A 13,609-nucleotide genomic window follows, 5' to 3' on the forward strand; every position below is an offset into this window, starting at 1 on the left:
GAACACGCCATCATCGTCCTGCAACAACCTTTAGTGCCAAATATTAAGAGATTTCTTTGTCTAAAGCATCACCAGAGTAAAAGGACGGGAACAAAACTCACATGAATCTCTGACCTAGTTTTGAAAAATTAAATCCAACGATTTCATGAGATCAGACTTTTAACCCTTTCCTAAAGCATCACATTTATACAATAACCTTAATCCAGACTACAATGTCTGACAAAGATTTATGGAAAAAAAAAAAAGAAAAATCCAGGAAATGGATGTCATTTTGAAATTATTACAAATACTCCTTGTCTCAATTTGTGTTGCATTTGTTTCTCTAAACCCCTCTGGGGTCCTGCTGGTTGTTCAGCTGATACACAGAAAATATTAGATAAAATAAATAAATAAAAATACACCAAACACACAAAATATTCCCTCAGTTTAACAAACCCACCACAAAAGGTTTTCAGTCTTTTTTCCTTTATTTATTAACAGAAATGTATTAACATTTAATATGCAGGAATGAGACCTTCTGTGAATACATGGCACAATCATATTATATACATTCTTTAAGGAGACAGTGCACAAACATGGTGGAGGGAGGGGGGTAAATACAGGAATCTTAAAATGACCCTTCAGTGGGCTCTGACCGACGCGAGCCGAGTGAGAAACACTGATTTCTTCAAGTTAAAAATGGTTGTTGTTGTTTTTTATATATATATATATATATAAAGAAACATGGCTATTACCAAGAAAACATAAAGTAATACTACTGTTTTGTCACACATTAATTTCTATATACAAACTAGGGACAGGTAATTCACACAAACCAGAGGGAGAAATCTACCACAGTGCTAGGCTGGAGCCTTTTTTTTTTTTTTTTAAACTCTGTAATAATATACATTATTCCCATGTAACACAACTATCACATGTGCAGCTGATCACCCCACTTTATTTTAAAGAAACTAAATCAGAGCAAACCTGCGTTTGTTCCTCTCTTTAGCTTATAATGCTTTTAAAGCTCATTGCACATTTTTCCCCCACAGACGTTTGTGTCTTAGTAGAATGCCTGTATGAATGTGTGTATTAATAGCTGAGATTAACGCAAGTCTCTCTGTGGCTCGTCCTCCACTCAGAGCTCAGTGTCCTGTCAGGTAGTCCTGGGTGGAGTCAGAAGCGAAGGAGTCGGCGTCCTCGTTGTCCGAGTCCTCGCTGCTGTCGTCAGCGGCGGGCTCCCCGGACAGGGCGATGCGGGCGTAGTCGTCGGTGTCGATGGACTTGCAGAAGTGGATGGCGTATTTCAGTTTCTCCTCCAGCACCTGTTTGCACGAGTACCTGGGCAGCTTGAGCAGGAAGAAACACGTGTAGGACTCTGGCAGGAAGTGGTCGGGAGGGTTGTACTTATCCAGAACCTGAAGGAAAGTGAAGGTTCAGGTTGATATCAGAAAGTCTCACAACAAATAACTTCACATTTATACACATCACTGACATGACAACATCAGTTGCTGATGTCATGGTAAACATAAATCTACAGCCAGCAGCGGGTTAACTTACTATAACACGCCTGCGTTGAAGACTCAGTTCTGATTGGTCGATTGTGGAATTCTATGGTCAGTTATTTCTGAATAGCAGACCACTACTATGAATAACAAACAGTTGCTATGGACGCAGTTTTGATCGCTCATATCGATCCGCAGAATGAAGTCCGTCACCTTTTCCGTTTCTCCATCAAAACATTTCATCTAATCACCTTGAAAAAAAATTCTCTGACATTATTATATGTGGAGATCAGGAACCTTTGGCTTCATGGTTACTGGCTGAACTGTCGCCAGTAGAGAAAAAGTTCCTCAGGTGTTCAGAGGTGTTCTCTCTGAACACAGCAGGCAGACCGGTCTGAAAAAGTGTAGTTCGGCGTGCAGCTGCATCTGTTAAGACGAGGCAGAGACGGCACTCGAGCGTTAAGAGGCTCTTTTATTTTGAAACACGATGCATTTCTGTCAAAGAAGCCAGAGATCCATGTAAAGAAAATTAGAGCCGTACAATCCAAACTTCCCTGATGCCGGTTTAAAAAGGGACGTATCTCTTCGCCCTCCTGGCACCAAAGCTTTCAGCTGCTGAAGTGTGGTTTTCTCGTGACCCCAAAATCAGCCAGGCAGCAGGGCTTTCAAGGAGGTACGCCAATCACAGCGTGAGGAGCACAGCTGTCCCCCCCCCCCTCCTCTCCGGATGGTCTTCAGAGTCTGGAGACAATGAGTGTGACTGGGCACAGATGTGAGGGGCAGCCTGAGGAGCTGCTGAGCTCCAGCCATTACAGACAGGGAGAAGCGGAGCAGCATTTAGCTTCAGTGAAACGCGGCAGTGATTAAAGTCGTCGATCGAAGAATCTAACGGACTATTTCCTCTGGAGCAGTAAAAAAAAAAACACACACACAAGCTGAAAGAAGAAACTCCTGCAGGTTAAACTGATTAATGAAACATTTTTAGGTCTGACTCTAATACAGACAGACAATATGAATTGACCTGACACTCACTGACCTAACGACAAACTATTTTGGAAAAGAATTCTTATATTCAGGTCGATAGTTCACAATCCACAGACTGTAACAGGAAAACGATCAAAGGGGCAAAAAACATAGACTGTGTGCATGTCTGATTGATATCGGAGTCATTGATAAGCTATTAATCCAAGGGAAAGAAAAGCCGCCTGTAATCATCACTAATGACCATGTTGGAGCTTGTTTGTTTCATAGATACAAAAACTGAAGTGTAAAAACAAGTTGTGGCTCTACAGAGAGTCAGAACACACATCTGGAGTCTGGCAGCAGAAACTTTCTCCTCTGACACGCTCCTGTCACGATGATGTGACGTGAGCAAGATGTATTGTTTTCACCTTGTGAATCTGTGTGTGTGTGTGTGTGTGTGTCATGGAGACACATACTGTAGCAGGAACTACACACAGAGGACATTTTGAGGACTTTGGCAGGTGTGTCACCGTGACAGTGTCACAGCTGTTAAAGACACAGTCACGAAACTTTACAGTTGTACAGTTGAGATTAAAATGAAGGCTGAGTTTGAAAAGAGGTGTGGTCTGAACCCCGAGTCAGGTGTATCATCATGTAATAATGCAGTAATAACTAGTAGTCAACCCTAGCTAGCTGTTAGCTCCTGTTTAGCATACATATAGAAGTGAGGTATCCTGTTCTCATCTGACTCTAAGAAAGAAAACCACATTTTCCAAAAAAGGTAAAACGATTCCTTTAATCCGTTAACTTTCCATTTCTCACCTGAACAACGAAGTCCCGCCCACGGAAGTCAGCGATGGTGCGAGGCAGACGTGTGCGACCCCAGACAAACCTCAGGAAGAGAGACCGCTCTGTGTTGGAGAAGGACTCCATCACTTCCCAGAACCACTGGATGAGCGGCGCTGTGGGCTCCACCCCTTTGTAAGTGGCCACTGACTTCAGCAGGTGAAGAGGAATATCTGGACTTCCACACACCTGAGGGGGGGAGGGGGGAGGGGGCGTGTTTACCGACAAAAATCAGCCAATAGAGCGAGGACAGAAGATAATTTCACACACCAAAACTGTTCTCACTCACCATAGTTTCAAGCTCATAACCGGTGAAAAGAGACAACAAGGGAACAGGAACCACTCGCGCCATGCCCTCCCGCACTGCAGACACCTGCTCGTCAAACTCATGGAGCCTGCAGCGTGAAAAAGAAAACGAGAGGTAACAAGGTAAACGCACACACGCTCACATCAGAGAATGTACCTCTTGTGCACCGAGCAGGTTTTTCTCACCTGTAGTTGATTGCCAGGCGGACGTATTCTGCGCGGTTCTCCAGGGTGATGTGCGAGTACTTGGAGCTGAGCTGGATGTCCTGGCCGCTGGCGTTGGGCACCGTGAAGGGCAGCGTCATGGCCTCAAACTCCTCAGCTGTGGCCTCGTTGTCGCGGATGTACATCAGGCCAGGAATAAAGTCCTTATCGACCTGAGGGGAACAGATCAGACCAGCGCTACAGACTTTAACAAAACTATTACATCCATCGTCATTTAGCTCTTTACGTACGGCACATTCATCTGTTCGCGTGTACGTGATCACGCTCACGCCGTTGTGCAACACAGTTCCTGTGAGCTCCACCATGATCTGCTCTTTCTACTGTCTTGTGCTGGATTCATTTCCCATCCAACCTTTCTAATGTCTCAAGGCTAAAACCACAAAACAAAGAGAAGCTTTGTGAAAGAAGAGACCCCTTTCTTCCTCCACATCACTATTCTCCCAAAGAAGGTTGAGGAGCTCATGATCACAGCGTGAGAGGTTGTGGGTCATGACTTCGTTTACAAATATTAACACAGATGAGATTTGCATTCATCTTTGAGGAACAGGCAAAGTCCGAGCTTTACTGAAACGTTTCCTACTGTAGTATTCTGTACCATTTAGAGAGCAGGGAGATTAAGGGTTTAGGGATTAATCCGTGGAGGAATGTATAGGAACGTGTTCTTTTAGCAGGTTATAACGCAGCACATGGGGGCTTGAAGTCTTATATAATACCTGACATAAAGACAGACATTCCTTTTTGTAGCTGGTGGAGATGGTACGTTAGCTAGAGATAATTAGAGCTCCTGTGGAGCTGCACGGGACTTCACAGGTGCAGTGCGTTACAACAGTACACGACACTAAACTGCTCATCGTTAAACAATGAGCCTCATGCGAGAGCGTTCGTGTCTTCTTGTCCCAAAGCATTTTTTCTGTCTGGTTTGTTCATGTGACTTTTCTAAGTTAGACTAAACAAAAATCTCAACTGCAGAAACTTGTCGTAGTTTCAGTCTGACAGATGTGCATGAGAGGCTGCGCGTGGTCCCGCTTCGTTTAGGGGAAAGTTTCATTCACAAAAATGTCACAGAGAGAGCAAAAAAAAAATAATAATAAAAAGATTTTCCCAGTGCGAAGCTTCGGGTCCCACAGTCAGAAGTCAGCAGACGAACGTAGAACCGATGCAGCGCAGGAAGTCGTATTAGAGAGTGGGTTTAAAAAAGTCTGACGCTGTGGAACCCTGAGAAAAAAAAACATGACAATCCTACTCAAAGTTTTACTAAAGTTCCCTTGATGTTTTGAGGAATGTGAACAGGAGAGTGTTGCCATGAATTTAGAGAGTTAGCTGTGGGCTATTGATCCATCTGTGATTTCTCTGTGATTTCTACGTGGTGGATATTTGATATCCTCAGAGTTTCCATCACAGCGAATCGAAACGTGTGAATCGTATCTCTGTTCAGATTGGACTGAGTTATATCTTCTAGAGGAAGTGTGATTATGCAAATCGCAGCAGTAAAGAGGTTTTAAAGCACCTGTCATGGTCTCTGCTGCTCCTCCTTCAGCTGTCATTATTAATCATATTTATGATAATTAAATTTTACATAATTTCAGAAAAGGGCGACAGAATTCTTAAGTCAAACAAGTGGTTTTTACTGATTACCACGATTATCTGTTACTGATTACCACGACGTGTTTGGATCACTAATGAACTTTATTCGCACTTATGAGAAAATTCTGAGAAAATTTTTTGAATGTGACTGATTCTTTTAAATCACTCACACGCCACTCGCTGCTGGTGACGAGAGACAGAAGCTGTGACGCACAAAACTATGACTGAGACTGAACGTCTGTATCTGAGAATCACTAACAGTAATTAATGTTAACGAATAATAAATAATGTTGGATTACTATTTCTTTTTTCCTGTTGCTATTTGGGAGTGTAGTGATGATGCATATATGAAAAACATGCAGCATTCGAGTACTGATTTGCATGTCGATTACTATGGCAACAGTAGAAGCCTTGAGGCATTTGCCCTACACTCCATCCACCATCATCAGCGCACACACACAGAAGCCCCGTCTGTGCACTGAGGAGCAGGGCTGTGCACGTACCTCACTGAGGTCAGCAATGGTCAGGTTCATGCCTGCCAGTTGTTTCCATACGGGCTCCGCCAGATTCAGACTAAGAGGGCTTCCGGTCCGGATCGCAATACCCAGGAGCACTCCTGCAGACACAGCAAGGCAGAGCACGTTACCCACAGATCGACCCTGAACAATCATGTGTCACTGTGTTGGTGAAAGTCTTTGCAACAAAAAAAAACAACAGCAACAGAAATATCTGTGTTAAATGAAGCATGCTCCACAGTCCAGGCCAGGTGTTTTATCAGTGAAAATGCACATGAAGCATTTGTGTGTTTGAAAATAATTCATGCATATTTTCAGTTTTTGTTTATCTAGGATTAACGCCCCAGAAGACCTGACCGGGAGATTAACTGGATTATACCTAGGAAGCGGAACATGCTCATGTGAAGAGGGGACTTGGCTGCAGGGTTGAGCAGGAAACAGTCCCTGTTGGCGCCCGACTCATCGCGGCCGTTGGGGGTGACAATGAGCAGTGGAGTCAGAGCGTTCTGCAGCTCCTCGCACATTTCTGCGATGGACTCGCTGTAGCCTCCGCCGCAGTCGTCCACAGACTCCCCTGAGAACAAAAAAAAACAAAAAAAAAACACATTTATACATCAATATACCGGGATGAGGCTTCGTTTATAATTTCACATTCATCTTAAAGAAAACGTCCCGTCAGAGACACGTGGCGGACACGGACACCTACCCACAAACTTGACCTTCCAGACGCGATGAGGAAGCAGCAGGCTGTCTGGGCTGAATGAACTCATTTTGGCACACATCTGACCAAACACAGACTTGGTTCCGTCGGGACCTGCCAGACCCCCTTTGCTGCGGGAACGCTTCACCTACAGCGTGAAGGAGAAAACAGAGAGAAGAAGGGTTGGATTTGTTTCTGCTCTGTGCTTAATGACTTCCTGCTAGATAGAGAGGAAGTGCTGATGGGCATGAACTCGTGGAGATGACAGCTCTTTGGACCGCGGCTTCAACCGAAAGAAGGAGGGGGGGTGGGGGGGGGGGGGGCAGTGGCCTGAACCGAGACTCTATGTGGAGTAAAGTCTAAAAGTCAGTGCAGGAACCCCCACAGACAGGCTGGTGTGCAGATCTCTCACACTTACACAATAAAAATCCCCTTATGAAAGACATCACATGTAATGCTCAGGAGCCCGTCTGGAACACAGCCTCACGGTGAGAGTGAGGGGAGGGAGGGGGGAGGGAACCACAGTAAGAGGGTGGGAGGAGACTTGTAGACAGATAAAACTCAGGTGTGTAATGTGTGTGTTGTTTGCATGTAGCATGTATTCCTACTGCACCTGTATCCTGTTGAGCTCCACCACAGGTCCGTGCTGTCTGTCCCTCACCATCGTAGCTTGAACCACCTTCCTGAAAGCTGCTTCCTGTTCACAGACAAAGACAAATATCCCGGGGGATGAATCAAGATAATGTTTTAGTGCTGTATGTGCCGCTGTGTACGCTTTGTATACATGTTCCTGGGTCTGGAAGCCGTGCCTCCCACCTTGCCCTGGGAGATGAGGATGCCCCTGAGCGTATCAAAGCCCACCGAGGGTCCGTGGCCCGTCTGCCCCAGCCTCCCCTCCAGGTCGAACATGGGTATACACGGGCAGAACAGCTCTGAGATGTGATGCAGGAGTAGCAGCCTGTTCCTCAGGGCCATGATGGGGATTTCTTGCAGGTGGTTGTACTCCATGGGCACCTTTAACACGCCACAGAGACAGTGAGAGACTGACAACATGATGGACATTTGAAGGTCTGCAGGTGGCCTGTTTCAACGATGCTTGTGTGTGCAAAGCTTTGCTGCCATCTACTTGAAGCTGTCATTTCTGTCCAGAGATAAAAACCCACCTGTGCAGGCAGTTTCCCAGCGTTGGTGGGCTTGCTTGTGGACCAGGCGAGGGTGTGAGCAGAACCACAGGCCACCCTGTTGATTTTCTTGCCCTGCAGCGCAGCCACCAGCCGTGGCCTCTGGATGGCGTTAGTGGTCCCATCTCCGAGCTGGCCTTCGTCGTTGTCGCCCCATGTGTACACTTCTCCTATGCCAGACAACAGCACAACAAGAGCTTTCTGAGAAGCTGCAAAAACACGAGTCCGAGCAGTTCAGCTCATCGACGACACATGGCGAGACGACAAACAGAACCTGTACAAAAAAGAGGTGATTGACAACAATAATCAGCGGCTGTCCTTCCTACCATCCTCTGTGCAGCACACGCAGTGCAGTGACCCCGTGGCAATGGCGATGACCTTCTTCCCTTGAAGCCCCTGGACCTGTCTGGGCCGGCGAACATGGTCGTCAGAGCCGTGGCCCAGACGATGATAGTCTCCTTTCCCCCTTAGAATTACACGAAAAACACATGTTACTTTCTCAAGTCTAACATTTGACAGTTATACAATAAAAAAAAAATTGATCCATGACTCAGTTTCACACTGTACATACCATGTGTACACTGCCCCAGACTTGGTAAGAGCCACAGAAAACTGAGAGCCACACTCTACTTTGACCACTCCGAGGCCGGTGAGAGAGTCAATCTGAAGATGAAAGAAGAACCACAATGTAAAAACAGATCTATTTAAAAATCAGCTCACTCCTGTTCTGAAACAAAATGAGACAAACTTTGAAAGTCTGTTGGGAAGTGTTGAGTCTCGGGAGCCAGATTAAACATACAAACATAAATGCTTAAGATTCTGGTAACTGTGAAATAACTAGTGAAAGGAAAGCTGCTTTCCCGCCGCTCTCAGCCAAAAGAATAGTCTTTTTTTACACATTTTTCTACAGATTAAACAAATGAGATATAATATGTGAATTAGCCAGCTTTAGAGAGGTACAAGCAGGCTCACATTTTTAATCCTTGGACAGCTCAAGCCTAGCTGTTCCCCTCCTTTCAATGTTTATGCTAAGCTAAGCTAAGCTAACCATCTCCTGGACACAAGTGGTCTTGAGCTTGTGGTCTTGAAGTGACAGTTGTGGCGACTGATCTTACAAGAAATGAAGAACAAGTGAAAGAACAGCCAACTGCCTTTGCTGATCTCCAGTACACACCGCTGCAGTCTGCCCTACCTTCATGGGGATTTTGCAGCCATCGCTGCCTCCCCGGCCCAATTTGCCATAGTCCCCGTCTCCCCAGGACCAGACCATGTCATCGTCCGTTAGACACAGTGTCTGGGCGTCCCCGCTGCCGCAGGCTACATCGATGACCCTGTGACCCTGTAGTGCATCCACCTGGATAAACCACACGGACACAAACGGCAGCTTTACCTCGCTGAGACTGCTCGGGAAACAATACTGCACAATATTTTGATTTGTGTGAGAAAGCGGGCTGTTGAAAGCGTTGACTGACCAGCTTGGGTTTAAGCTGGTCCTCGCTGTCTCCGTGACCCAGTCGCCCATAGCGACCTTTGCCCCAGGTGAAGAGCTCTCCACTGGCCGTGATGCAGGCGCTGTGAGCTCCTCCGGCTGCGATATCCACCACTTCCACTCCCCTCAGGGACTCGATGACACGAGGACGGTCACAGGGGCTGAAGTCAAGAGGAATCACAGTTACTATAAAAACAAAACCTTTTATGTCGCATTAATCCTTAATTCTTACGCCGGGAACACGACTCCTGCGTTGCGTGTGCGTGATGGCTGCGTCGTTGACCTGCTGCGGCTCGCACACGTGGGTTCACACCGGCTGCATTTTATCTCTACGTAGAGTTTGCAGGCTACTTGAATGTTGGATTTCTTCTCATTACGAATTAATTAACGATTTATTTTTGGCAGTAAAACGTCAGTAAAATGTCACCGTCTCCACATGCAGCTGCTAAAATGGTTCATGTTAATGTTATTTTCAGATTCAGTCTAGACAAAGACAACTACAGTGGGAGACGTGTGTCGTGCATGAAAAACAGGTGAGACATTGAATCTCCAGATCATGTGACGAGGCTCACAGAGGCAGCGTGTCCGCTCTAACCCGTTACCATAGCCGCCACGCACCGCTACGCACCCGGTGTGTTCCTGGCCTTACAGGGACACTGTGTGTGTTATGAGTTGAAAATTAAAAAAGGTGCAAAGTTAATGAAGTGATTCGGTCTCAACCTTCTGTTCCCATGGCCGAGTTTTCCATCCTCAGCCTCCCCCCAGGAGTAGACTTCTCCCTCAGACGACAGCGCCAGGCAGTGCTTCCCTCCAGAGTTCACAGCCACCTTCCTGATGAAGACGTGTTGGATGGACTCCAGTAAAGTGGGGGTGGACACAGACTCGGTGCCACCGATACCCAATCTGCCCCCTGCTCCGTATCCTGTGGCATACAGCTGAGGACCAAGACAAGGTATGTTAGTGTGACGTCGTGTGCAGCCTTCACAGGTGATGATACGCAGCGTCTGTTGAGAGGAACCTGTGCACACCTTTCCATCAGCAGTGACAGCAAACAGAGTCTGCTCCCCGCCAATAAGCTGCACCGGCCGCAGTGTGGCGAGGGCTTCGGTGGGAGTGGGCACTTTGACCTTTGCCCCCTCGATGCCCCCCAGCTGCCCTCTGTGGTTATGGCCCCAGCCGTAGATGGTGCCGCTCCCCCCGGCAGAGAGGGTCCAGTCGTCCGGCCGCCGGTTCATCCACTGCACGAGCTGCTCGTCGTGCTCGCGCTTGAACAAGTCGTGACTCTCGTGGAGGGCGTTCATGCTCTCGTGATCGGCCATGAGCTCACGAATCTTCTTCGTAACCTTCAAAAGGAAAAGGAGCAACGGAGGGAAACGGATTAAGAACATTGTCAGGTCAAAGTGTGATGAAGCAAAGTGAAGGCTAGCGCAGGCAGCGCAGCCTGGCACACACACCTCATCCAGGAAGGGTCTTGGTAGAGACGTTCTCTTGTCCAGAGCCACAGCCACTCTGGAGGCCGTGCAGTATCGGCGGAACCAGGCCCATTTATGGGTCTCAGCGCAGCAGGGCAAAGTGTCGAGCTCAAGATCACAGGCAAGAGCGACCAAGACCTGGACAAAATGTTCAAATTAGACTCTGTGAGAAAGCAGCGTTTAATAATCTCTGACAACCCACAACACTCTCAGCATGTGATGCCACTGTGTGGATGAGGACAGGATTGTTATCGTACCTTGAAAAAGGGACTATGAAGCAGCTGCTTCCCTCCCCTGACGATGGGGTCTTCGTACTCGTACTGCCTCTGCAGAGCCTCCGGTAGACCCTTCACTAGAGCCGCCAGCGCACTGCCCGTGAAAGTCTGAAAGAAAATACTCATAAGGGACCTGGCTTTCTATTAAATGTAGCTGCTTTTGTTCATTTAATATCATCATTACATCCATTACTCAAAGAAATGCAGCAGGTGTGTAACGGGGGAAGGAAAGAAAGGCTTAAACGGGGGAGGGGGAGGAGTGAATACAGATCAAACACATCAAGCAAATAAGAAAATGGTCACAAATCTTGTTGCAGATGAAAAGGAAAATAAAAATATGAACAAAATAACGGTTAAAGAGACAGGAAGTGGCATTAATACTAATTAATAATAAAAAAATGAAACAGCACCAATCGTACCAATATTGTATAATAGTAACCTGAACACGCATGTTGAAGGAGCAGCGTATTAATGGTAATAATACAGTAAATAAGACAGTTGAGCAGGTATTTCCCCTCAGTGCAGTCAGACTGTACTCACCATAGAGCGAGCCTCGCCTTCACTGTCTCCCAGCAGCCTGTTTATGTTGATGGACTGCCCGTACTCCGTGGTCAGGAGCTTTCGTAGTCTCTGCAGAGCCCACATTCTGTGTCCAGCAGCTGAATGCAATACAATACAATACAAAATGATTCGTTTCTAACAGAACTGCATCAACTACTATAAAGATTCCCGTAGATTCTCTTCATTTGGACGGCGGTGAATCACGACAGTCGTACTGTACCTAGTGCACTGAGCTGGGCACAAGCAGCGAGGGAAGCGGCTAGTCGAGGCACGATGCTCCTGTTGGAGGCAAAGTTGAGCCTGAAGTCCAGGAGGCATGTGACCAAGTCCATGGAGGGGCAGGACAGGATACAGCGGTCAGACAGCAAGTCTTTTGGACCTGAGAAAAGACATTGGAAAAGGGGCTGAGTGTCTGGGTGGTGTGTGTATGAGCCAGTGTGTCAAACAGTTTACAGTATGTATGAGAGCTACAGGAGCCGACGTATTTCTGTTGAATTCAGATACACGTTAAACATCTGGCGTCTGTCGTATGTGCGTCTCACCAGCAGCCGGCATGATGGGATAGACAGTGAAGCGCCAGCCCCAACCATTGACCGAGCCGTCACTGGTGAATTTCCATTTGAGTTCATCTCCTGGGATCCTTAATTCGCTGGACCAGTCAGACCACTCCCGACCTGAGACACACACACACGTCAATACATTTATTCTTGATCCCTTTGTCTTCACATGTAAGTTTTACAGTTTTTCCTCTCATCACCTGATCTAACAGAGACAATCCTATTGGCTCCGTCCATGATTGTTAGCGGGTCGTGGCGTCTCTCAGTTGAACACTGTCGGTCAAATTCTATCCTCAGACCCTCAGCACCTGCACAAAGGAAAAGGAGAGGTGTGTGTTCAAGAGGCTGGTCGTAGTGATCTCCTGCAACATCATAGAAAGTTGTTTTGTTTTTGTTTTTTGTTTTTTTACCTGGGATCTTCACAGTGCCACTTGTAGACGTGTCATCTGTGTACGGATGGCTGCTCTCTACAACAACGGGCTGGGAGGACAGACGGCCGCTCTGTGAATCCGTGGCAACATCCTCCAACTCGGTGACGCACAACTCCAGCAGCATGTCAGCAACCTGCGGACGACGCCGGAGCCAAACATCTAACGTTAACAGCTGACTTCCCATTTAACCACAGACCTTATACACATACACACACACACACACACACACACACACACATTACCTGTGGATACGCTGTGCCCATGCCAGATAGCACAGCGGACAGCACCTCTTTGCCCTTCTCCCCGGAGCGGCAAGACACCGCCAGTTTGAGCAGGTCCACCATCACTCGCGTGTCGTCGGGCACAAGAAGGCTTGTGAACTCGTCCAGGTACTGAGGCTCCGGACCGACCACCTTGCTCTGGCTCTCAGAGTCCTGAAGAAGAACATGACGGGGAAACGGCAGAGTTAGATAAACACGGCTGGTGTCACACAGATACGAGTTTTTGTCGTTGGACAGACGAACCTCTTTAGTCTTCGTCATGGTCTCGGCGATGATGCTGGCGGCTCCCGGATCGTCGGTGACGGGGATGAAAGGACGCGAGGAGGCACCGGAGGCAGACGGAGTCACGGCCGATGACGGGGTGACGGCGTCCTCTGAGGAAGGAACCTGTTCACACACGAAAAACACACATGTACATTCACACAACTGGTTCTTTTGCAAAGCGCCTTTGCCTTTTTACGTTAATAAAGTCCTTTACAATAAGACACTTACAGACTTTATAATGGTGTGGAATATTTTGTACCAGCTCCAGTACTTTATTACTACAATAAAATGTTTTATAGCAAGTACTAAATGTGTAGTGCAATATTTTACACAGATTTCCATGGAATTCAATGGGAGAAGTATGTAATGATACATCTTTCTTTTCCTTTAGTTACTGTGCATGTGCTTCAGTTCAGAAAAGTGTTGTTTGAAGATCACAGTAAATATCTAACAACAAAATCGTCTCATTTTACTG

The 13,609-nt window shown here is 46.9% G+C and overlaps 1 protein-coding gene across 1 annotated transcript in view; it reads right to left on the reverse strand.

Moving 5' to 3' along the window:
- Positions 1-702: 702 nt before the first annotated feature.
- The window catches only part of herc2 (HECT and RLD domain containing E3 ubiquitin protein ligase 2), a 42,169-nt gene continuing 29,262 nt past the window's right edge, over positions 703-13,609 (reverse strand). The window contains exons 67-91 of the mRNA XM_022751533.1: positions 13,114-13,257; positions 12,832-13,023; positions 12,569-12,722; positions 12,359-12,466; positions 12,144-12,275; positions 11,822-11,980; positions 11,581-11,699; positions 11,023-11,148; positions 10,748-10,903; positions 10,322-10,636; positions 10,014-10,228; positions 9,277-9,454; positions 8,997-9,158; positions 8,376-8,467; positions 8,131-8,270; positions 7,787-7,974; positions 7,440-7,637; positions 7,237-7,320; positions 6,630-6,771; positions 6,303-6,497; positions 5,912-6,024; positions 3,786-3,976; positions 3,583-3,688; positions 3,270-3,482; positions 703-1,397 (exon numbers count right to left, since the gene is read on the reverse strand). Of these exons, the coding sequence (XP_022607254.1) occupies positions 1,125-1,397; positions 3,270-3,482; positions 3,583-3,688; positions 3,786-3,976; positions 5,912-6,024; positions 6,303-6,497; positions 6,630-6,771; positions 7,237-7,320; positions 7,440-7,637; positions 7,787-7,974; positions 8,131-8,270; positions 8,376-8,467; positions 8,997-9,158; positions 9,277-9,454; positions 10,014-10,228; positions 10,322-10,636; positions 10,748-10,903; positions 11,023-11,148; positions 11,581-11,699; positions 11,822-11,980; positions 12,144-12,275; positions 12,359-12,466; positions 12,569-12,722; positions 12,832-13,023; positions 13,114-13,257 (4,095 nt within the window). The 3' untranslated portion in view covers positions 703-1,124. The remainder of the gene's footprint in view (positions 1,398-3,269; positions 3,483-3,582; positions 3,689-3,785; positions 3,977-5,911; positions 6,025-6,302; positions 6,498-6,629; positions 6,772-7,236; positions 7,321-7,439; positions 7,638-7,786; positions 7,975-8,130; positions 8,271-8,375; positions 8,468-8,996; positions 9,159-9,276; positions 9,455-10,013; positions 10,229-10,321; positions 10,637-10,747; positions 10,904-11,022; positions 11,149-11,580; positions 11,700-11,821; positions 11,981-12,143; positions 12,276-12,358; positions 12,467-12,568; positions 12,723-12,831; positions 13,024-13,113; positions 13,258-13,609) is intronic.

This window comes from Seriola dumerili, unplaced genomic scaffold, assembly GCF_002260705.1.
Source record: "Seriola dumerili isolate Sdu_G_001 unplaced genomic scaffold, Sdu_1.0 BDQW01000155.1, whole genome shotgun sequence".
Taxonomy (NCBI): Eukaryota; Metazoa; Chordata; class Actinopteri; order Carangiformes; family Carangidae; genus Seriola; species Seriola dumerili.